The following is a 25,909-nucleotide window of genomic DNA, read 5'->3' as shown; positions in this document are numbered from 1 at the left end:
AAGGCAGTGAAATAAACTTTAGGTAAATGGTGGCAACTGTTGCTTTGGCGTAGAAGAGGCTACCATGGTTTAGAAAGAGTGCTGCTGTTTGCTGCTCATGAGACCAAGGGGAGAACACCATCATCCGGAGGACACTAAGGCTTCTGACAGGAGAGAGATAGATCTGTTAGACCAGAGGAACAGCAGCCTTAAGCAGTAATCAGAAGCAGCTGAAGAGATGGTTTCCTGTTAGCAAAAAGTCATCAAGAGCATCTATCATTGCAGACTGACTACTGATCCTTTACCTGGGGATAAAGCATGTAAACCAGAATTGAAACACTGGGATGTTTCACGTGGCACACAGTGAAGTACGACCACAGAGGGGTGGGAGCCGCGCAAACCTGGAAGAGCATCTGGGAATGTGGCAATCCATCTGGGAGTACATCACTGGTTTATGCACATTTATGTTATGTAGCATATAGAACACACTAGCACTCTGCAGATTTTTACTACTAAAAAGGCAGGGGATCAGACCTGTCTCCAAGTTCCTCATTTATGGCAACACTCAAATGTGGAAGAATCTCCTTGAAGATGCAGAATGAATTGGACCTGGTGGAGTGTAATCATGAGTTTCCTTCTGCTGAAGTGACAGATTTTAGGACAAAGATAATCAGCTTGTATTTGTTGATACTATTTGCAATGGAGAATAAGTGATCATCAAATCACTTGCAGTAGGGTAAGACATGAGTCAGTATGAAAACACTGGTGTAAAAGCAGATAAAAGGAGCTATTTATTACAGATTATAGCATTTCAGCTTGATTTCCATTGATCCTAGCAATTGCCATGCTTGTTAGAAAAGGAAACATTCTCTTGTATTTTCCCAGATAATCAAAGGCTACCTATAAGTAGTCTTATGAGCAATAGTAGAACACCACTGGTTCTACCTCCCTTTAAAGGGGTTTTTCCCACATTTCCATGTACCCTTGATTACTCTGCTTCCACAAAAATAATAATTTAAAAACATATATTGGAGGACTCCACTCTCTTGTGAGGAAGCTGCAATTGTACAATGAACCATCAGGAGAGCTTTGGATGCTCATCTGGCTCAACTGCACGTAGACCACACATCCATCCAGCTGTACAAAGCAATCATGGAAAACTAAAGATCCACCCGAACACATACACTAGCAATGAATGGGCCCTGAAGGATTTGATGAATGAAAAATATTGTGAACTTACATTTGATTTCCACTGTTTAGGGAATAAGGCTGACCTTTTGGTTACCATGCAACCTAGGAAAATGGGAATGAGAAAGCGTGTGTCACTCTAACGCAGGGCTTGAGTCAGCTATTGCTCAGCATCTTATGGACTGTCTGCTGTCTGGATACACGTTCCGATTTGAAGCTGGTCCCCTGCCAAGGAAATGAAATGAAGTCCAAACTATTTCTTCCTGTAAATAGGATTAAGGAACTTTAAAAGAAAGAAAACATTCTATCATTTTGATACACCACTACAAAAATCAGCTAAAACCCAGGAAATAATACTTGGGCTAACAAAGACAAATGACTTGTAAGTACAAAGGGCCTACAGAGAATCAGATTCTCTCATCAGTTTCAACAGGGGATAAATTCCCATCAAAATTCAAGAATCAGAGCCTAATATAAAATGAGAAATGTTGATTGAGCTGTACAAATCACCAAGATGAATAAGTGAGGCATTTCACCATGCACAAAAGCTAGTTATTGTATATGCAATGAAACAATCTAGGCAGAAAATGATGTTCCAACTGCAAACTATCATACATTGTGCTCTCACTCTTCTTCCTTACAAAGGCAAAAAGATGACTGAACCTGTTTTATAGCTGCAGTAAGAACTTCCAAGTTAACAATCAATGCATGCAGAGAACTAGCGTAGAAGTATATAAGACAGATGCAAATCTGCATTTGCAAGTGACCTCTATTGCGTCTGCTAAGTATGAATGAATCAATGAGATTCTTTGTATGTGCATTTTCACAACAGTGGCTTTATCAAGCTTCACTAAATTGTTTTACCTGTATATACACACTGCACTTGTAAATGGAACTGCTAAGAGCAGGGCTAGATACCAGTCCTAGCTACCTACTCAGCCTAGAAAGGTGCTAATAAAGTTCTTCCTTCAGCTGAGGTGTCTGTCGTCAAGACTTCATTTATTAGAAGCAGCCAAACGCCTATGGGAGTTCTCATCACTTCCAAAAACCATATTCTGGAGAGAGCACAAAGAAATCAACCACACTGAAGAGATGCAAAGGGCACAGAGTGATTTAGCACTGAAGGAATTAACTGTCCTCTTTATAGCCAAAGGAAACCCTGTGAAGTGTAATTTAGGCAGAACATAGAGTTTGTATCAACATTTATCACTTGAAATTTCATGCTCAGGGTGAACACTGTGCTCCTCCTAACAGAAGCAGTTACCCATCAGGGGCTTTGATATCAAGGCAGTGGTCACTTCACTTACATATTACTTCAGGCTTCACTTTGCAATTGACTTATGCTGCCTTATGGCCACTTCTGCTAAACACACCTTTCTCCTTCTGTAAGCCTCAGACTTTGTCACAAATTAGGGTGTTTGCTGAAACTAGATGGCAAATTTACAGTCGATTAATGGCTCAGATGTTACAGTTTCTTTTCACACAAAAGGTTTTTGTGCATGTACATTATATGGGGAGTAATTTGATATAAATTAATGGCTAATAGTTATGTTAATTTAAAAAAATGGATTTGAAGCTGTTTTCAGTACATTGCAACTCCACTGGATTTCTCTCCTTCATTTTTTGCAGTGAAAACAATCAGTGCCAAAAAGTAACCCAGTACAAAAAATCGGATGCAATTCCAAGGTAGCCCAGGTCCTCAAGTAGGAAAACATCACTCATGGCATTAAAATGCAATTTTTAATAAAACAGCTTTCCTTCTTAAGTAGCTCCTTCACTCCAGAAGCAGTCTGATTTGCAGATGAATGTGTGAAACAGTGAAAGACTTTAGGAGAATCTCCAATACTAATTGTCAACTTTTCAGCAATTCAGCTGAATTTCAGGGTTGATCACTTGATACCCACAAACAGGAGATCAGGATCTTAGCCAGGAGCCTCTAAATAGTACAGACATTTGTGCACTTTCACAAGGCAGGTAAAGACCTACATTATGTTGCTAATTAATTTTATATTTCCTTTGGCTACCCAGAGAAACCTGGAGTTGTTCAGCATTCACTGAATGATGGGGGTTGCCAAGTATTCAGGTATGCTATGAGCAGAACGAGCCAAAATAACTGAGATCATGCTTTCAGTAATACCTACAGGGAAAAAGTCAAATTCAAAGCAAGTACATGCAAAGCAAAAACACATATACATGAGGCAGATAGGAGCACCAAAGCACTCAGGACATTTAAAAACATGTAAAAACCTTAAAACTAACATTAGTCCAGAACTAAGACAGCAAAACCAAGAATAGAGTTCAGTGATAGCAAGTACCAGCTTTATCCAAAGAGAAATATTTCAAAGAAATTGAGGACAAAACACTAACCTGAACAACTTGCAAAAGATGAAAGATGTGGCTTGTGCTATGCACACACTGTCCAAATGGGTTACATATGACTAAACTGATTTTTGTAATTGAGCATGGCACGACAAGTCAAACTTTCCTACATACCTATACTGTCTAGGTGTGATGCCCTGAAGAGAAATAGATGCCGTGAGGCAGGACATTAAACAGAATATTTTTACCTTCAAAGCTGCTTCCCTGTACCCTTTTAACCTGCACAGTCTTCTTTGTTTTCCTTAAGAAGATCTTGTAATTCAATTGAGGAACATCTGTGATCATATAAACCCTAAAGATACTTAAGAAGCTCTGATTACCATACACAAGTATGCTCTTTCCTCTTCACCGATCAGCATAAAGCAACAGCATCTTGAGTCTCAGGACACCAATGAAAGCCAGCACTGTTTTCTTTGCCAGCAAACAAAGGAATCTGTTCAGCTGACAGTAAATGGGTATCATTTTTTAACCACAACATGAGATATCGGATACCAAACTACTTTTTCTCGCCACAAAGACTTAAACCACTAATCCTTTCCTCTATTTATGCAGCTTTTTTCATCACAAGATACTACAAAACTTTACAGCTGACGTGCATTTCAATGCACAGTTGTCTGGAGAGCAGTGAAGGGTGGATCTGCACTGCTGTCATATATCAAGAGATTACCAACATTCAGGTAAGTGCACCGATATCTGCACATTTTTTCCCCTATATGTTTTGTTTCTGGCTTTGGAAGTGGAAATTTCCTATTCTGAATAGTATCAGAAGGCTTCAATTGCACTTAAAACAAAACAAACAAAAAACCCAACATATTTTTATGCTGTTTCTTTTAGTGGGACTATAACAGGCTCCTGTTCACCTCATTTTAATCCATACTTTCCACCCAAACAGAATTTAAACTTACAGAATGTCATTCAAGTTTGTCATCAGTCTATTATGTTGAGGCTCAAATCTGTTTGCCTCTCACTTTAGATAAAGAATGTTTCACATACAAACACATCACAGATGCACAAACAACTATGAATTTTCTCTGTTAACTTCTGATGACACATCTGCTCAGTAAGGATTTGCTGAACTGCCTTTTTTAAGGTTACTTAGATGAAGCAAACACTACTTAGAAGAAGTGGAATGAGATGTTATTTAGCCAAGAACTATCAGGTTTGAGGTTATCCAAAATAGCAAATCTTTATTTACAGCTTCACATTTCCTGTCAGAAATCTGATCAAAAATTACAGCCAGGTTTTCCTCCAGTCCCAGGAGATGTATTCATTCTTTTCACCTTTGTTTCATATGATCCCACATCAAGTACAGAAATCATGCACTGACTCTAGTAGAGCCACGCAGCTGTCTAAGAATAAACTGTGGATCTATTGCTTATAAAGGTATATTATTACTAAGGAGATTCCAATTTTTCCGTCCTAAACCACTCCCCAGATGATTTTCAGGGTCAATACAGTAATAATTTTGACACCAACTCAGTACCATGCTATATAGGACATCCCCATCTGGACTGCAGCAGGACTACCACAGGGATCTCCACTCATAAAATGCTAATTCAGAGCTTTTGTTTGGAAACCCTTACAGATGCAGATGTACAGGTAGCAATTTTGTTCATAGTTCAACAGCCAGTTCTGCTGTGTTGGGAAGTAGGTTAAGATACAGAAAATCCACCTCACCATTAATTCTTTAAAAGGGGTCACAGTTTTAAGTTGCCTCCTTTAACCATTTATCCCAATCAGTGTTGCAGCATATTTTCATAAATAACTATATCCTTCAAAAGAAAAGGAAAAAAAGACTCCAAACTACTATTTAATATTTGAATTTCAAAGGGTTTGGCTTTTAATGTAAGCAATTAAAGAATTAGCATCTTATCCGGCCAAATATTGCGAGTCACCATTTTAAAATGGCATTGATCATATATTGTTGAAATTGTCTTTAAGTGGTATAATTCTATTCAACGGAAAGAACTTAATTCTTGTTTAGGTAATGTGTAGGTTCAACTATCTTCATATTATTTTATGAACTAAAAAAAAATCTCTTAATTGCTAAGAAACAGGATGCAGGAATAAGGTTCCATATGTCTCATATCCTGCATGATCCGCTGCTGTTCAAGCCTTATGCGTAGCGGTTCCAGACTTTAAATGAGAGGGCCAGTGTTAACAAGATGCAATTCAACTACACATGTTCAGAGACATGAATAACCACCTGAGACAAATGGCCTTGAAATTACACGTTTACGGGAAAAAAGGTAAATTGTGTATTAAAACACACAAAATCCTGCTTTATGGTCCCCAAAGTAAGGGATATAAATGTGCAAGTGCACAGAACATTTGCATCGTTCTGCCCATGGTCTGCTACACTGCAATGCAAGTCTGGGCTTCAGGCAACTGTGTTCCTATGCCAAAATTGTATGGAATGCACAAAAAGGTCAAGGCAAGGAATTTATGTGTTTTGTAGTTGGAAATTACGGGAAAGAGAACTTGGCTCCTCCTGGCATTGCACAGGTGTAGTTAACTGAGAGCATCCCGTGGGTCAGGCTTTTCCAATCAAAATTCCACTTTATCAGAAGCAATGGCCCTGGGCATGGGATTATTAGAATGGAAAAGATAGCTCAGTCTGCAGAGAGAAACTCAGGGATCGCCTCGCCTCTCTTTGCATCATCTTTCCATCAGTAGAGTCTAGACTTTATCTTAGAGGACCATTATCAGAAAGAAAGATAATTAATGATGAAATATTTAATTTATGCATGTGGAAAAAAAACCCTAAAGAACATTAAGTTTCCATTTGGTTATGCTCTTTAATGGAACAAAACCACTCAAAAATCATAGAATCATCACAGACTGGTTTGGGATGGAAGGGACCTTAAATCTCATCCAGTTCCAATCCCTGGCTTTGAACACTGCCAAGGATGGGGCAGCCACAGCTTCTTTGGGCACCCTGTGCCAGTGCCTCAGCACCCTCACAGGGAAGAGTTTCTGCCTAATCCCATCACAGGAAGTATCATTTGACCTCTTGATTGCATAATGAGTAAAATGTTTCAGAAGCTAAATGGAATCGCTCATTGGTCATCCTGTCCATAAGCAAACTTGAACTCCCAAGCTTTTGAAGTGTGTATTATTACAATTATTGTAAACAGACAGTGTCCCCTAACTGTAGCCCCATATCTAGAAACAGTTAAAATAGCTGTGCATCTGAATAAAGATTCATGGACTTAACGGTGTAGGAATTATCATCAAGAGATTGCTGAGACTGTGCTACGTGTAAGAGAACCAGGCTCAGCACAGCTGCTTTAATTTGTTAAACTAAGAGATGAGACACAGCAGCAGTTTTAAAATGCTGAGGCTGCCAGAGCAATACAAGTCAGCAGAATACAGTGTTGTTCTAGAGAAGGGAGCTTCATCTTACCTGAGATTTAAATGAACATTAGGAGCTATATGCTATATGCCAAAGCACATTATCACAAACATGTACAGTAACGTTACCACGTAGGGACTGCACAGCAATGACTCATTGCTGAAGCTATGCTATAAATACATCTTATGATATATTGACAGAAGCTATCCTATCAATGCATCCTATCCTATAAATATCTGCCAAAAAAGGGACAGGACGACAAGAACAGGAGATGGCACAACATGAAGCAAAATGGGTGACAGTTGGAATGAAGGAAATGTGAGAACACACAGTAGGAAAAAGAGAAGGAATGAGAAGAAGCGATCTAGATGATTCCCAAAGATAAGCACTGGGCTGACTCTGAGCAGCTGTCAGCTCCATGGGACTGTTGATTTTTTGTGCTTTCAATATTATGTCCGTGAAAAACACTACTCCGCATTCTTGCTGCTTCTTGGGAATTAAACACAGTAACAAATGTTACAGCATCCAAATTAAGGAATGAATTTTTCCTTTTGACCAAAATAAATGCCTAAGAAATCCTCCAGGATTAGTGGCAGCTCATGAAAAAGAGTGTCCCAACAACGGCTTTCCAAAGCAACACATTCAGCTTTGTTTGCGGGCAAAGCAGCAGTCTTTCCACGATACAGCATGTGCTACTCAAGTAGTCATCTGTCAATGCATGGAAAGTTACGAGAGTCTGGACAGCACAGTGGTGGGTAATGCAATACAGATGATTTCACCTTTAGGTCTCCAGTTCAAAAAAATTCAGCCCAAAAAGTGTCATCACCTGATAGTTTTTACTACTTCTATTTACAGTACAAAATTTCCCAGAGGGCCAAACCAAGATCAAGACTTTCTCTCTGCTCCCTCCCTCCTTGTGCTAGGCATTGTGTCAATATGAAGGAACAGACCCTTCTCTACAGATCCCAGATTGTAAACAGACTACAGATACGAAGGGAAAAAGCACAGGAGTCTAAACCACATTGTTGAAATCCAGTGAGTCAGACATAAAAGGATTCTGATCCTGAGCTGATGACATTCTTACTTGTGCTTTTGTTGTGTTGGGATAGCTTCTCCCCCTCCGCTCCCCGAAAGCAAAACACACACATGTGCGGCATGATCTGAGGTCCAGCATACACCAGCCATAGCGGACAAGTGCACAGTTTTCATTTAGCCCATGTGGAATAGTGCGAGTACCTCCCAGGAGCACTGCACTGTGTGTAGGCTGTAGAGATGATCTGTGTGCATGGGGAGCGCATCCAGGACTCCCAGACATCCAGCAACCTAGACTGAGCCACCACTTGGAGTGCCTGGAAATCCTAGGCAAAGGTTTAAAGAACCCCAAAGCTCATTTTCACCTAGACAATGTATCCATATCCAATATAAAACAGCGAGAAAGGAGCCTTTCTTCATGATTTGATTAAAAGGAGCAGGTATCTCTGCTCCCACTCTGCTCTCCTAATAACAGACCTATGATTAAAATGATATATAACATCAGTAAGGAAACCTTTGCATGAATTCTGCTCTGACTCTAGAGATGACCTTCCCAGGTCAAGTTGGCAGGTTGGGCAGGAATCCTGCTGGAGCTTAGATCATAGTATCCACCAAGCACTTCTCCTGGCTGCCAAGCTCATTCATTCTAGACAATTACAACCTTTTCTCAGTACAATAATAATTTTAGAAGTATCAGAAAAGGAGGAAAGCCTCAAAGAGGAGGGAACCCATCCAGAATAAAGCATCAACAACATCAAAGAGCTCTGGGTTATCTCCTTATACATAACTCACTATATTGCATCTCGATGTTATCAACTGCCTCATCTCACCATTCCGCAATAAAACCCAGTAATTCTCTCGCTACGATTCTATTTCTACTGTAAATCTTTTCAATTCTGACATCTTCACTAGGGACTAAACATGTGACCTTATCTAACTTAAATCTGGTATTAATTCTAACAAGAAAAAAAGTGGTTTATGAAATTCAGGAGCTTAGGGTAACTGGGGGGATATAGGTCTGCCTCGGGGGGGAGCATATGGGTTTAATTTTCCCTGTATTTTATGCCAAATTCTGAGGACTACAGTAATGTTTTGCTATAGGGCGGCACAAAACTGTAATTCCAAATCTTGCCTAGAAGAATCAGGGTTCTGAATGCTGCACTGGGCAAGACATATTCAGAACAGTTGAACAACAGTTGCAAAACCTTCCATAGGCTTGATTTATTTACAAGCTTTTTCACGTAATTGCAGAACCTTTAGAAAAGGTAACAGCCTTTTTGTTTGAAGAACATGCCCTTATTATGAAATACAGATAAAGCCCACTTCTGCTGCCAGTTATGCTGCTGAAGTGTGAAATGAAGTTCAAGAATTTAAGCTGCTATGACTGTAAGTCTAAAAATTGATCCCTTATTGGACCTTTGAGATAATTTGTCAAAAAACTTTGATTCTTCAACAGGAAATCTCTGCACTTCAACAAGGAGGATTCCCCCATTCTAAATATCTTATCTTTCTAACCATACAGTTTTCTCTCTTCCTTACACAATTGTTAACATGCCATTTGTGGTTTTGATGACTGCCCTGCTAAGCACCAAACCAATACTTTCACAGACTTTACTAAAGCATGCCTATGTGAACAATATATCCCTCTGTATGTGCACACTGGCATTTTTTGGTTTCCTCCATTTGCATCAAGTTTATCAACACTGATGGAAACAAAAGGTGATTTCACTTGGTGAGCACTACAAGTTAGAGGTGAGTATTTCCGGTCTCGGACTGAAGTGCTCTGTAAGATGCATCATGTGGAGACTTAACAGAATGACCCTAACTTGGATCCCTTGTAGAACATTCACAAAAAGCCTGGATTGAAGTCAGTCTACCTGCAGTGGGCAGGATGCTGCCAAAGAGCCCAAATTCACACAACTGTTACTTCGTTGATGGCAATGAGGTGTATCACAGGCAGATTTGGCTTAGAACGTGCATCAAGGAAGACGGTAAATTCCAGAGACGGTTGTAGCGCTGCATATACAGTGGGTTGTCCCTTTGTACTCACAATGTAAGACAAAAAATAACACCTCAATATAGGACAGGTGACCAGAAGCAAATGGACCGAGACCATATGATGGCCATTTAAACCACTGTCAAATTTGTGGGAATGAGAGAAAGAACTTTAAAATAGCAACGTTTGGTTTGCAGGTCTTTTCATATACTTCCTTCTGTACCTCAGGTGCAACACCTAAGAAAGCCTGATGATAGGACTTAATTCTGCAGCCAGTTTCACAAGCTACCATAGAAGCAGCCATGACCACTTCCATCAGGGAGCTGAACTGTCTCCAAAAGCAAGGTTTGCTATTGGTAGGAAAACTGATGAGACATGGAGCACAACTCCTCCCGTAAAAAAGTCCCGTGTCATGTCAAAGCCAAGCCAAGCACTTTTTCCTACTGAAAGCAGACACATCTCAACCAATTCATGATTTATCAGAAACTTAGCTCAAAACACCAACATAATAACACTTCCAGAGGGAAGGACTCCTGACATGTCATCTCATCCCTGTGCCCACCAAAAACCCACCAAACAAGTGTAAGAAAGGCATCCTGCTGGACTATTAAAGAGCTTGGAGCCAACAGTCAACATATTAGGTAACCTCATTATCCACTGCCTAGTGCCAAAGGCAAAACAGGTGTGAGGATACCAAAGCAAAAGGAAAGCACAGCCTGTTAATAGAAATCTGCAGGTTTAAGGGCATTAAAATATTTCCAAATGTTCAGAGAAAAGCCTCACAGTGGAGCAGGAGCAGGCTTTTATAAATGGAAAATTAAAAGAAAAATGTGAATTGCTGGAAAGATGAATTATCTGTAAGACACAGCTTGTTCTTCCCCTTTTTGGGTTCAGACTGTTAACACTAAGACTTAAGGGCTTCGGTTTCATTTTGTTCCCCCTGTGAGGAGCAGGAAAGAACAGTCACTATCTTTGGTGTGTCACATTAGGTTTATCATCACAGGGAATGGAACACTGTTGCCTTTTTGCAGCTCCATAAATAAGATTGTTCAGCAGGAGAGCTCCTATCACAATTGCCCCTTTACTCCTTCAGCTTCCATTAGTCCACAATTTCCACTTCAGTTCTGGAAATAACTGCCATTAGAAACAACTGCTAACCAGTAGCAAAGCCTGGTGAAGCGAGTGAAATTACACAGCTGCAGAGGCAAAGTGAGAATCAAACCTTTTTCTTGAGCAACCACTACAATTAGATCCTGGAATCCATATCTGGTGTATTGAAATGTCTGGGCAAGCTAATAGAGACTAGCAGAGTTCCAAAACTCAGGGGTTTACAGCATCACTTTGATTCTCCACCACGTTTTCTCAAATACTGTCAGAATTCAGCTGAATTTGGTTTTGTGCATTCCCTCAGTCCCCACACATGAATTACACAATGCCCTTCTATTTACTACAAGGTACATAAACACCTGAATGTTGCTTTTAATGAGCAACATTCTTACAAGACTGAGAGCCTCAGATTTTTGTTATTAGTAACCACTTTCAAGAAAAAGACATCAGGTTCCAGAATTGCCATGCAAAAATATTCCGGTTTTTTACTCAAAACACAACTTATTTTCAACAAAATTTACTTCCACAGGCCACCTGCAGATGCTCCAAAACACGCTGATGGAATCGCAATTTCAGAGGATATCTGATGTTCAGAGCTTGTAGTACGAAGACCACGTATGGGTTTTATTTGTACATTTATTTGAGTGAAGCCATAGGATTTGCAGACTGGACTTCTACTGGAGGGAGTGCTTGTATATGAAGCACGATATATGCTATACCACTGAGAGTCAAAAGTCTTGTAAGAATTATTTACTAGCACTTTAGATACTTTTTCGCATTCGCAACACAACAATCCTGTCTAATCAGTCTTTAGCCACCATGGTAGACTAGTTGGCAAGTAGATACATACAGAAAGTGAAGGACAAAAGGGGAAGGGGGGAAAGAGGGCAGCTCTAACCATTCAGACCAAAAGCTCATCTACCCCAGTACAGACTGGATGCTAACTGATGGGCAAGGGAAGAAACAAACAGGAATGGGACCAGCGAGCAAGTGTGTGAATGATTAGCAGTGAATGGCAGAAGTTCTCAGTGTAACCGCTGGTATTTATACCCAGGACTCTCAGTCTTTCCAGTGCTCACTTTCCAATAGATCACAAGCTCCTGAATCATTTCATGAGCACAGTGCAGACCATGTCATCTCTGTGCTCTGACTATCTCAGTGATCACAGGGCTGGATGGACAGTACCCTGCTTAGTTAAAATAACATGGAAGATGTTTTGGCACGCAGACTCCCAGATTAAACTGGGAAGCTCTAGGGCAGGAAACTGCTCGCCACACACTTGCTCTCTTATACATGCACATATGCCCTTTTCAAATGGGTCTAGAGCTTTCCAAAACCTCATAGAAAATTGTTTCCCCCTTGGAAAAATTCCAGATTTAATATGCTTGGTTCATCTGTTGCTGTTCCTTATATCAGAAATGGATTTACGCTGTGCTTCCTACAATTCAGAATACAGAAGTCTAACATATTACTTGTTAGCTTTCTGCAGGAGTGTGGTTTAGTGTTTTAAAGGGAAAACTCAGAACAAGGAAGCGTGGCTCCTGACTGCAGCCATGTCTCTGATTGCCATGGATAGGTTTCTTGGGATTGTTTGCTGAAGTCATTTAGAAACACATTTTGCACATTCTTTCCTTGCCTGTGAAAAACGTGAAAAATAATGATTTTGGAAGCTGCATTACCTACTCCTAAAGGCTTAAATTCACTGGTGGAAAAGGCTGTTGCAGCACAAAGTGAGTTCCTCTTGGTCACATTATTGAGCTGCGCTGGGCTTCTTACACAACCATTTGTGAAAAACTTGGAAGGAAATACTCTTTGAGCTTGTGATTCCTGACTGTGGCCCTCCTCATGGAACTATTCCCAGCAGGTATGTCTGCTATTTAACAGGCAAGCAACACAATTTCATTTAGCATTTAACAAGAACAAAGTTTCCTAAACTTTTTCCACCCTTCCACTATCAATCTGCTCTGGCACAAGCCTACGTGTCATTATTTCCACGGAGTCATGCAGACTGCTTTATTGAAAAGAATCTTTCCAGAAGCTTTTGTTGAAACATCACTTTGAAGACTGTCTACATACAACTCAAATGCCACACTTGCCTTTTTTTAGCTGTCACTGTATTTCTCCCAGCTTTTAAGAACTCCTGAACATTCTTCCAATTAAAACTCTTTGCATCCAATCTGGTCAATCCAAAAAAAGTGACAACGATAGAGTGTTAAGAAGCATCTCAAGCATGTTCTGTTTTTCCAATGATGTTAGCCTTCATTTTAGAGTTTCAGAACAGCTCCTTCAGAAGCCACAAAATCGTGAAAGACTAAAAGACAAGACAGCACTGCTTTTGACTGAGGAAAGAAGAGTCTCTGTGTACCAAGCTCTTTCACATGGACTTAGTGTAATAAATCAACAACCCCTGTTATTCCTCATGCACAAATAGTGGAGAGATTATAACAGATTAAATGACAACTTTGAAAGGGACCATCAAATACAGTGCAGGCAGTGATATCATGAAAGCATGGCAATACTCATGGCTCGTGACATCCTGACAACCTCTATGCTAAGCAACATTAGCTAAACCCAAACTGGAGCTTAGAGTCACTTAGGAAGAAGTTCTATTGAAACGTCTCTAATGTTTATCTTGACTGACTGTTGTGCTGAAATCAGTTTATAAGAGCCTGATATTCCTCTGCAGATCACCATACTTTTCCAGCACAAACCCCCAAGTATAAATCATATACTTGCTAAAATTCATAGATTGGCATGTTATCTCATGTAAGAGCAAGGTACCAAGATGTCAGTTGTAGAGATGGGGTATTTTTGGTTAGGCAAATTGCACCGATTTTTTCTTTATATAATGCTTCTGTAGGATGTTCAGCATTTTTCCCTCCTCTGATAAAAGATACAGACTGATAACTCAGTATGTGTATAGCGTTCTTCACTTATATATTTCAAAATGCAGATAATTATCACCAATTTAATAATGAAAATCATGATACAAAGTTCTCTTTTTTCTCATTCCAGCACTAGAACATGGAACAAATCTTGTGAGTCTGAATGCGTAGTTCAATTCACTCTCCAAATAATTTACATCCCATTATAAAATAATCAGACTGGCTCAGACTACAAAATAACCTTAAGGAAAGTTCAGGAATTTTGGGTCCTAGGATGTGTACCAGACTCCCACGCCTGCTCAAAACAAGTTTTAACATCAGCAGTTCAGTCAACATTGAAACTAGAAAATTCTGTTCTCCTTCAGTCCTCTTCCCTCCACCACACTAATCTCAGCATTTATTTTCTCTAAGATAGCCCTTGTTTCAGCATCCCTTTTCCTTCCTTCCCACACTCACATCTCCCAGGCTCTCCAGCTCCCAGCCATGCTGCTTTCCTATCTGTCTGGATAACAGGCAGCAGGTACGACATTTATACTGGCTGATCAGCCAGTAATTGTGAGCCAGCTAGTTGGAAAGATAATGCCTCAGAGTGGGTAACATTTGAATTCCGCCTACACGTCTGTTTGTAAGAGCACCAGCTCACACATCTTGTCCTTTATTCAATTCCTCTTTCCCACAAAGCTTACAGAAACTTAATTCCCTTGAGGTACCAAGCTGAAAGAGAATATATGGCAAGGGGTCGGAATTAGATGATCTTAAGGTCCTTTCCAACCCTAACTATTCTATGATTCTATATGATATCATCCTGTCTAGAGACAGGGGTGGAGGGAGATAGGAAAACTGTCTTCTGATACATCACTGGGCTGCTGGAAAAAGGATGAGTCTTCAGTGAGTAAGACAAGAAGAGAGAGGAATGAATTTCATCACAAAATATTCAGATTAGACATGTAAGAAATGATCCAACATTTCCAGCTTAATTAACTAAATTGCCGATAGAAGGTTGGAATGGTATCATGGGGCTTTCAAGAACAGGTGAGTTGAAAGTGCTGGAAGGAAACCAGGTGTAGGTTCTGCTTACTTGGTGGGCAAGATGCCTTAAGAACCCATCCATCCTTATTTTCTGAGATGCAGTTGGCATTAGGAGAACAGGATACACAGAAAAGCAGAGTATAAAACCACCACGAGACATAGCATGAATGTATCTGCAAAAATCATCAGTGAGCCAAACAAAATGAACCAAACCCTGTCATCACCTCTGGTGGACTGTGAATTCAAGCATAAAGGGGGAAAAAAAGAACACAGGGCTCACCACAGGGATTCTCAGGGGTTCAACATCTTTAGCTCTGACCCCAAATTAAAAGGTTAAAACCCTAAAGCTGATGGGAAGAAAACAATCAATTATAAATAGGTCCCGAAAATCAGCTCGGTTCATGTCTTATATTCTTTATTCAGAACTTAATTCATCATTGTCCTATCTTCCCCCAAGACATTAAATATTTAGGCAGGGACTGCATTTGTCACTTCACTAGTACTGTGTTTTTTCTCCCCACTTGGATAAAAAGCACTAAATGAATCACTTTCCCTTTAAGAGCTACATGGCTTTGCCAGCTTAACCAACATGAAGCTCTTCCAAAGAAGTTTCTTGTTCATCAGAGCAAGGAACGAAATACTTTAAAACCCCAAACTTCAAAATCCCAGATGGTCCCAAAGTCCTTTTGAAATAAACTGCATGAGTTTACAGGCAAATCTGCCCAAGAAAAGCTCCTGGTGGAGGCTGAAAACTATAAATGCTCTCGAGTTTATTAAAAAATGATTTGACACCAGCACAGACCATTTCAATTTTCCCCCCTCGCACTGCACAAATAGACACACTCCTCAAAATACTTGCTTTCAGCAAAGTGACAGCAGCCCCTCAAGAAGTGCTATGTAAGAGCCAGCATTGGAGCGGGTTTTTTTGCTAGATTTCATATTATATTGTCTGTTGAATAAAATGCTTTAAAAACATTAATGTAATATAGAATTTCAGACTCTTAATCATTTTGACAGGTTTTCTGAAACTCTTCAGAGCAACATTTGAGTAAACCTCCCCTGAAATACACAGCAGAAAGAGGTGCATGACTGGGGGAAGGGGAGAGAAGGGCTGGAAAGGTCCCTGCTCTCAAACACATGCATTCATTAGAAGAGAAAAATGCCTCAAAATCTGGCACGAAGCAGAGTGTTTAAATGAAGGCTGCCTGAGGGGAGAGCCCCGAGTTGCACTCTTACAACTGGGTGGATATCATGTGACCCTTAACAAGAATTACGTACCCGGTAAAAAATCCTCTGTAAGAAGAAGCCACACCACTGGACAGCGCTGGGTACAGCTTCATAGACAGAACTGACCCAGGGGAGATGGAGATGAGATCTTAGGAAGAAATTCCTTACTATGAGGGTGCTGAGGCGCTGGCACAGGGTGCCCAGAGAAGCTGTGGTTGCCCCATCCCTGGCAGTGCTCAGGGCCAGGTTGGACACAGGGGCTTGGAGCAAGCTGCTCTAGTGGAAGGTGTCCCTGCCCCTGGCAGGGGGTGGAACTGGATGAGCTTTAAGGTCCGTTCCAACCCCCAAACCATTCTATGGTTCGATGAATGCTGGTTATTTTACACCTTAACTCTGGTTTTCAGCATATGCCTTCATCCCAATATACACATTAACTTTTAAACCTACATTCAAGTTGCCTTCATCTGGCATCTTAGCTCTCTGAAAGGACTACTTAATCATTTAAATGCCAGAGGCCACGTGCCAATTTATGTGCTCTCATCTGAAAATCAAGTCCACAGCTGAAACACTGCAATGGACTCAATGTGTATTTGCTTTTCTAAACCACAGTTATTCAAAAAATACTTTGGAACCAAAACAAAACAGCCTTCGTTCGCACTACACAAAGTTCTTATATTGGCCTGAAGCCCTCAGTATTCCTTGTGCCCCATAACACATGGGTAGCTAATTTCAAATACCTATAAATAAACCACAGTCTTTCATACAAGGATCTATTATAGTTCAAGTGCTCTAACAGGGGACATACATGTAGCTGTCAAATGCAAGCGCTTTATATGTTTTTGTTCTAGATACTTCGGAGAGGGTTTGGATGTAAGGAACCTCAAGTAGTGCTTTTTAAAACATTACAGTCAGCAAAATAAACTGCAAGTTGAAAATGCACTTTATAATTATACATTGCAATGACGTCAATATCATATTCAGATGGAAACTAGTCCCTACCAAACTGCCAGCAGGTTAATGAGCCACTTTTGCCCATTTTTCTTTTAACTTATGATAGAAATGAATATTCCGTATGAGCTGCTTCCCCAAGAACACTCAGCTCCAGTTCGGCATCTGGAGGCTGAAGCAGTATTGCTTTTGCCCATTTCCACAGCTGTAGCTAACTAGCAAGAGAAGGTCAAATGATTAACCTGAGGTCACCGAGTGAGTCAGTGCAACAGGATTAAAATCATTAACACTCCTGGCTGTCAGTCTCAGCCCTTGTTCTTCTACTACCAAACACACAGCCTTTACCAGCCTCAGCATAAAAAAATGATGGACTAGTTAAGGCCAGGCAGAGAGAGAAAGGGCAATTTTCCCTGTACACAGTGATGTCAATCCACTCACTCTCAATCTGTAAACACTCTTCAATTCCAGCACAGCTCTGCCAATACGTCTCACTTCTTGTCTGTCAAACGCTGGTGTTCCTTCCCTGGGCCCCTGTTGAAGAGCAGCTGCCTGTGGAGCGAGATGGAGAGGTGGCTCTGGAACCAGACAATGAACTGGAAAATTCAACACCAGCTTGCACCTGCATCCAGCAGTTCACTGACAGCACAGAGAGCAAACAGAGGCTGATCAGGGTGATGCAAATACAAGCCTCATACCTGGGCTGTGTACATTAATGCTAAAGAGCATTCTGTCACATGGCATTTTGGGAGCAGATAAAAGGCCATTAATTAAGCCACAAACTAAACCAGTCACAACCAATTAGCATCAGTGCTGTAGCATATGCAAGCCAAACCATAAAAAGATGTTGTATTCATATCCTGCACTGCACAGCAACACCTGACTGTAAATACCCACATATACTATAGCTAGAATGACAAATAACTTCATCTAAAGGTTGCTTCCTCAGTGGAGATTACAGCAACTCCAGATAAAGATTCTGACAATCTTATTTTCTTAAGTCAAATTTTAAGTCATAGATACAGCTCTGACCACAGTGCCCTTTGATCCCCACCAGAAAGCTTTAACCAAGTCAGCATCATCTTTCATCAAAATAGGGTTGCAGAGGCTTTGCTCATCAAGACCACTGACAATGTATCTGCACTGCTCTGGATCCATGGCTGTTGGGGACCATGACCTGCAGACTTCTCACTATTATCTATGTGTGACCACAGGCAAGGTTCACAGTACTCTGAATGCGAAGTCATATGAAAAATGTTCTCCTCCTAACCCAGTTTTCTACTTCCAAGAGGCCTGGACAGTCTTTGAATTATCTAGTGGAAGGTGTTCCACTTCCATTCTATGCTTCTATGATCTTTTGTCAGATTTATGAGCACTTTTCTGAAACAGAACTCTGAAGCATCTGTGAGTCACCTACTGATGTTTTGTAATATCATTAATCAACCATAACTGATACATTAGACCTCCTCTATGAAAACTACAATCACTTTCACTGCATTGATTCACTGCCAAAATCCTTCAGCTGGTATCACAGGGCAGTGGCATGTGTCAAGCAACAGCACTGTGCAGGATAAAGCTTTAACAGTCAACTTACTCTGCTCTTCCATCAACAGCATGGGATCATGCTGAAACATTCAAGAACTGAAAACAGATGGGAAAAAAATACCTAACTCTTGAAAGGATAACACATTTATCCTATGCAAGTGCTCAATTTGTTTCAGGTTTTCCTAAGGACATTACAGGTAGGGAACAAAACATTCCTGCATAGATGTGAATATAGGAATTTTCTCATTATACTGATATATATATTAACAGCTATTAATTACACACACTAGTGCTATGCAGCTATTGTTAGTTAGGTTTGATGCTGGGATGAGGGGTGAGAGACAGAGCAAACTCAAAACTACGTATATGGCATCAGTGGGTAACTTCTGAAGTTACAAGGTAAGCTTAGGATGGATGGGGAGCCTGGACTGCACTGAAAGGAAAATAAAAGCAATTCTTTGAGCCTTCTACACACAGACTGACCCTCTCATTTTTCTCTGCCAGGCAGCTTGACACACTAAGCACTGTCTGTGTTTTTAAGTATCATCACTCAAAACCCTGGATGGCTATAAGTAGCAAAGTGAGAAAGAGTCAGGTGCAGGCCAGAAGAGCCAGCAGATCCACCTGTAGTGATCCCAAGGGCAAAGGCCACTGTCTCTACACTCTCACATATGCTGTCTCTTGAAAGTGGTACATTCCAAAGTGACATCACCTCCATTTCTGCTGCTGCTTCAAGGAACAGTATTTCCAGAGAGGTAAGATCTCAAAGAAATGACAGCTAAGCATGTACACAACAAACTAGAACAGTAGTACTTGTATAGCACCTTTTATCCTAAGATTCTTCAATAAAAGTATCAAATAAATCATGCCTTTAATTAGCACAGTGCATAGGTCCTTATTTACAAGTCATCTGTCCCCATTTCAGTCCAGGAGTTGGTCTTGTAAACCAGATACACCTGCCTCCAACTGGTGTTTTGCATTCTTCAGTTCCCAACTGAAGCAATACAGAAGTCACTAGAGCTCTTAAAATTCAAACTGCACCCAGAGTGCTCAATCACATCTACAAACTCTATGTTCTTCTCTCAGCTATCCCACTGGAGGAAAGAGAACAAAGTACAGTCCTATAGGCAGAAGCACTGTTTCACCAAAGCAGACATGACCATCCAACTCTTAATCAGCACTGGACCAAAGAAACAGTCCCAGGAACTGACCTATTCCCATCTAACAGAGCACATAAATAAAGCCCTTAAGTCTTAAAGAGTATTTATATTAGGAGAATCCTAAATCAAATGCTTAGATGGCAGTGAAAGACAGGTGTACATCTGTAATAACAGAGGGTTTTTACAAGAAAAGCCAAAAGGTTTCTATAAGCTGTACAAGAAGTAGACATTTCAACTGCTGCCATGGTGTAGCAGTAACACAGCCCACTGCCACACCAGGTACCTCATTCCCAGTCAATTCGGTCTTCTGTTTGAGGAAGGATGGGGCTGAGCCCTTCTCACTTGCCATGGAGAGCAACCAGCGCAGGAGCAAACACCTTGCATCTCTCTGCTGTAACTAATTTGGACATATGGAAGGAGGCAGAGATGCCTGTGTTCTTTCTGGCCTAGGAAATACCATCTGCAGCTGTGAAATTTACACGAGCACCGAGTTGGTAAAGAAAACAGATGGCAAACAGGAGCAAATGGTTAAAATGTTCCCTCCACTGCAACACATGTGAAATCCTTTATTCCAATGGGCTGCAATAAACCTACGACTGTCAGGGCACATAGAATGTGCTCAAGAATTTTTCTTCACAGGGAAATAAATCTGATTTTTATCTAAGCTGGCAGTAAACAGGGTCAAATATTTAACTGTTTCTGTGGCAGCTTCCTGCTTTTTAGTTTGGATTTTTATAATGCCAAAGCCAAAAGGCTGCACAGCCACAGATCACAAGGGTGTGAGCAAGGGTGAAGAGGGTCCACGTCAAACACCAACTGTCAAATGAGGGCAGTAAACGTTTATTGTAAAGAGCAAACTGTGGTGCCAGCCGGAGGAACTCAGCTTCACCAACACTGGATTTATTGTGCATGGCTTAGTCAACTGATTTATATGGATTACACCACATTTTCCCTCCTTGTAGCTTGCCTTGATAACCAAAAAATCTTTTTGTAATTTACATTAATAGTTGCGCAACATTGTGGAAAATATTAAGAGAGACCTTTATATTTCTGGCACCTCTTGCTGCAGAGGACTGCACACAATCAGCGCTCTTTTGAACCGTTCCAAAGGGTTTGGCAAGAATGTGAGGTACACCCAAAATGTCATGAAAGACCCTGTACTGAAGCCTCAAAAGCTGGTCAGTGAATGTCCAGGTCAAGAGTTTCTTAGGCCCAAGGCAGCAGCACGCTTCTGCCAGTAAGAAAAAACATTCCACATGAGTCACTTCCATTATCTTAACTCAGTGGCTTTTAATAGTAATAATATACATTATCAGTGTTAGCTGGACAGTCAGTGCATCCCAACTCGGGGAATACTTTCAGTCCATAAAAGGATGTCACCACAGACCATTTCAGAATGAAATCAATTAAGGACTAGGCTGTCTCAGCACATGTTGCTGCCACAGCAGCACAAGCAAAACAAAGTGCAATACAGTAGAATGGGATTTGGAAAAGCGTGAGGTTTTGATCATAAACTACTGTTCTCACCTTGGACAAGAATTATTTTGCTTTCCTGTTTACATTTTCTTACCAATAAAACCCCTCCTGTCTCAGAGCAGGGTTGAATGACTGAAAGGAAAAAAAAAAGGGGATATTTTGTAAATGCAAAGCCCTTATGGAAGTCACATGGATGCACCATGCAGTGCAGGTAGCGTTCTGTAACAATCTTGCAGCTTAACGTAGCAAGAACTACCATAAAGTTGCCATCAAGACTGGTATTCTGGAAAGAGAGCTGGAAAGAAAAAACCATGCCACCAAACTGAAAGAATGTTAATAAAAGCTGGAAGGTTTGGATGCATTTTACCTGCCAGTTCATAAAATGGTACCCAAGTCCCACCGATCCAAGTAAAAGCATAAAATGTAAGATGAAATACATGATGGGCAAGAATGGGAAGTGTGGGAAGCTCAACTCATGGCCCCAAATTCCAGCTGAACTGAAGGCAAGCTTTACCCAAAGCTCCTCATCAGGATTATGTTGCTTTATCTCTTCAGTGAATGTAAGTATCTTGCTTTTTTTCCACCTCTTTGATGCCTTCTTTGTGAGTGGTGGGAACACCTGAATTCAAACAGGATCTGTGCTGGTCTTGGGCACTAAAAGGTATCTATCTACCTGCACACTGTATATTTGGAAATGTTTAACGAATTGTAAAGATACATTTTACTCCCTTTTTCTTCACAAATACAACTAATGTAAAATGCACCAAGATGTACACAGCAAGATGCTGGTCCACAGAAGAATGTCTTATTTCCCATGGGATTCTCAGACTAGTGAGAGGGCTTTGGAGCACTGGCTGTTTCCTAAAGAAAATTAATTGTGAAGTGGCACTAAGAAACACCTTTCTGATGGCTTTCAAGCTGTCAGTCCCCACACAAGCAGAAGACCAATGTCTGGCTGAAGAGCAGAAGGGCTCCTCCACATTCTGCCAGGGCTGTTCACCCAACACAAGGAGGATGAGGTAGAGCTCAAAGCACATATTTGCTTCCACTAAGGTATCAGGCCTATGTGCTACAAGAAGCCAAACTTTCTGATTTAAGAACATAAAATTTAAGCTTTCATTGTTAAGATAAAGCCAAACCTTATTCCAAAGATATGCAAGACCTATAGCAGGGCCAGAAATCAGTAAGTCCAGTAGAAAGCCAGGGACACCTAAAATTTCCCCATATACATACTTCTTTTTACATGCAGTGAGTGAATCATCCCAGAAGAACCCCTTCCAAACACTTTGAAACTAGCTGGATACATGGTATCTGGATAACATACTTTTCAAACATAATGGAATAAGAAGAACAAATCTGACTTTTTCAGACTGACCCAGAAAGGAGGAAAACCTCAAACAAAAAAACCAATCCGTAGTAGCTTAGAGGGATCTCTTTCCCACATACGGAATATTAGGCAGGAGTAATCAGGTAGGAGAACAAGCTTACATGTTTAACGTAAAGCCACAGGCATCAGTTCCCCCCATGAAGTGTAACAGTGGTCAGATCTGTTAACTACATGCATCAGATTAAAGTTGTGATGAATTAGTACCAGCACTGAATTTTCTCTGGTTCCTGCAGTTCTGCATCATTGGGATTCCAGGAATTAGTTAAAATCTAACTATATATGAACAGGATTGACTTCCAAATTTTGGAACTATTACAATACCAGTTACTGTTAACATCTGGATCAGTCCAGCTTCAAAATCCACCCAAGCCTGAGCTAATTCCATATTTAATCGTATTAATTCCAGCCTCAACAGTGACAATACATAAAGCTTGTCCACATGCTGAACAAGAAGGAGGAAAGGCAGAAATTTATCTCTTAAAATAAAATACCAGTGATTAATAAATCACATGTTTATATCTCTTTGGAAGAATACTTCTAATACAAAGCAATTCCAGCCAGAGCATTCCCTGCCAAATCAAATACTCATATGAAAAGACAATTTCTGCCAGGTCCTATGTCCAAAAAAACTTTATAAATTGGAAAAGTGAAAGCATTTGCCCTCTTTCCATGAAAACCCAGAGAGCTGGGCACCAAGAAACAGAATGTTCCTACTCATCTCCAGTAACAGGGGTGAAGAGCAATAATTTCAGAGTTATAAGAAGTGATTTAATGCATTCCCACTGGGGTTTGGGGGAGAAAGCAACTGCATTGTATAAGAATTCAGGTTTCTCCCCTCCCCGCCCCGTATCGTCCAACTGAAGATGCTTTCCCCCCATTACAGAGGTTTGGAAGAGCTGTCAGAGCCACAACAAAAAGGCAACAGAAGCTAATTTTATTTTATTTTACTTCTAAACTTGGGTCTAGTTTTCCCCTGCTCAGTGCGAATCAATACAATCAGCTCGTAAAGCTCAATTCCAGAGACTAGCCAGTTCCAGAGAAGCAGCAAAGCGCTCACAGAAACACTTTAGTCAAAGTACTAACACAGGGCTGAATGCTCCAATACCCCAATAAAACAAACAAACATTCTCCAGAAGCACTGGAACAACTTTGACTTTAAATGTACAGACCTCCCAACTGGAGATTTAAACAAAGCAAACCAAATGGCCAACAACAATTAAAACCTCCCCCAACAGCACCACAGAAAAGCCACTCAAACAAAACCAAGCACCAACTGAAAAGAAAATGCACCATAACTGACAGCGAGGACTTTCTGGTCTATGTCTGTTTCTCACCAACCTTCCAAAATGCCAACCCATTTCATTGTTCACATAAATGAAGCTGATGCTGCTAAGCACAGCCTTGACAAAGAATATGAAAAGTGTAGTGGTTTTCAATGAGTCAGATCCAGCTTCACATACTAGGGCAGCAAAGGAGTCTGGAATATGTACGTTCGTATATCTTATGCTCTTTAGATCAACTCCATCTCTAGGGATATAATTTATTTTAAACTTTGGGTTTCTGTTTGAAGTTCCCTAACCCCCTGTATACTCACATGCCCATGTTTATGTATGTGACTATATATTGAATGTATGCTTATACATGCAAATACATATTCACATGTATAACGGCAGCAGCAGCAGCCATTCCAGAAGAACTCTTCTGATTTTGGTGACTTGGAAAGAGAATATGATTTGACTGAAAAAGCACCTCCCGACATGCTAGTTCCAGACAGCCTTCACCAGCCATGGCAGTCTGAGATATTCCAAAGTGTGCTCTGCTCCCCATAGACAAATCTATCAAATAACACAGCCCCAGATTGTCCATTCTTCACCTGCTGGCTTGTCCCTGCTTCTCAGTGTTCTTCTCCACCTCTCTTTCCTCCATGATGGCAACTTTGAGTTTATAATCTCCATTTTGATAACAGAAGTAGGTAGCAAGCTCAAAACTGAAACCAATCCAGACTGAAGACCCAACTAGTGAAGGTTCCTGACAGAATCATCCAACCAAGACAAACCAGGCCTCTTCAGACTAAGCGATTTTGAACAGATGACATGCCAAAACAGTCAACTGAGAAACTTTAAGTATCACTGTTTCTTTCAAAAAAGAGTAAGTGTTCCCTTGCCTGACTAATTTTAAGTTCTCTAGGAAAAAAATAACAAAAATCCACCATGCCGTAAGTTGCACTGCACGAAACCTGAGCCACATTGAGTCAGTTCTGGCAAAATCTGTAGGAAATGCCAAGTAGGAGTTTTGTTGGAAACGCTGTTTAACAGAATTACTGAGAAAACATTGATAATGTTAATCTCTAATGGCAGAGAGAGCAAGGAGGCCAAAGAGTTAAGAAAATGCTCTTGTTTCCTCCCCATTGTAAGCCTTTAGATTCTGCTGTGTAGAAAGCATCCCTCTAAGAGTAAAAACAACCAGCAAAGATCTGCATTTTTCCTCTGATCCTGAAAAAGCCAGATGTAAATAACATCTGGCATAGGAAGACTATGTTATAGGTATCGCTTCTAGATGTGTTCTACTTACCTACCTGCCCGTGGTGGCCTGTGGTGCAGCAGACAGTTGGGCATTGCTTTAGCATCTGTCCAGACAGAACAACTATCATGATTAGGCTAAAGCAGGGTTTTTATCCATTCTACACAGCTGTACACAATGACACAGGCAGAAAGTAGATGAGAAACACATGTGAAATGGCACATTTGATCAGCTTAAAGGCCCACCCAGCTGATCTCAAATAATTGTCTTAACTAGCTATCTAATGAGGAATGAAATTAAGGTAAGTATAGGACACTTCTCTACGCAGCCCCAACTTGTTTTCAACTCCAAGTTACTAAACCTCAGTAGGTTTCTCTTTCACAAGTTTGATCTGTCTCTTTCAAAATCTCCATAACCTCCAGCCACAAGGTTCCTTTGCAAGTCTGCTACCCATCATCTAAAGAATATCCTTTTCTCCTATTTGAATGGGTCCCTATTAGCTTCACAAAATATGCCTTAGTCCTTGTATTAAGAGAGGTAATAAACACTTGAACCCCTTGGTGCCGCTGTCCAAATATCCTCTATTTTCTGTTTCCTTCCGTTTTATATGTGCAGGTAGCATTATCATTTCCCCACATGCATAATTTCATGCAGCATTTATTCACTCTGAATTGCATCAGACATTTCATTGCTAGGTCA

General features: G+C 40.6%; 1 protein-coding gene across 1 annotated transcript in view; it reads right to left on the bottom strand.

Moving 5' to 3' along the window:
• Window positions 1-25,379, bottom strand: part of ZDHHC15 (zinc finger DHHC-type palmitoyltransferase 15) — a 103,255-nt gene extending 77,876 nt beyond the window's left edge. Inside the window, exon 1 of the mRNA XM_062640066.1 lies at window positions 25,262-25,379. Within this exon, the coding sequence (XP_062496050.1) occupies window positions 25,262-25,340 (79 nt within the window). The 5' untranslated portion in view covers window positions 25,341-25,379. The remainder of the gene's footprint in view (window positions 1-25,261) is intronic.
• Between the last annotated feature and the right edge of the window lie 530 nt (window positions 25,380-25,909).

Source organism: Pezoporus occidentalis, unplaced genomic scaffold (genome assembly GCF_034315485.1).
Source record: "Pezoporus occidentalis ecotype Australia unplaced genomic scaffold, CSIRO_AGI_Poc_V1 ctg63, whole genome shotgun sequence".
NCBI classification, from domain to species: Eukaryota; Metazoa; Chordata; class Aves; order Psittaciformes; family Psittacidae; genus Pezoporus; species Pezoporus occidentalis.
The sequence above is the reverse complement of the archived record's forward strand: the minus strand, read 5'-3'. Positions and strand labels throughout refer to the sequence as shown.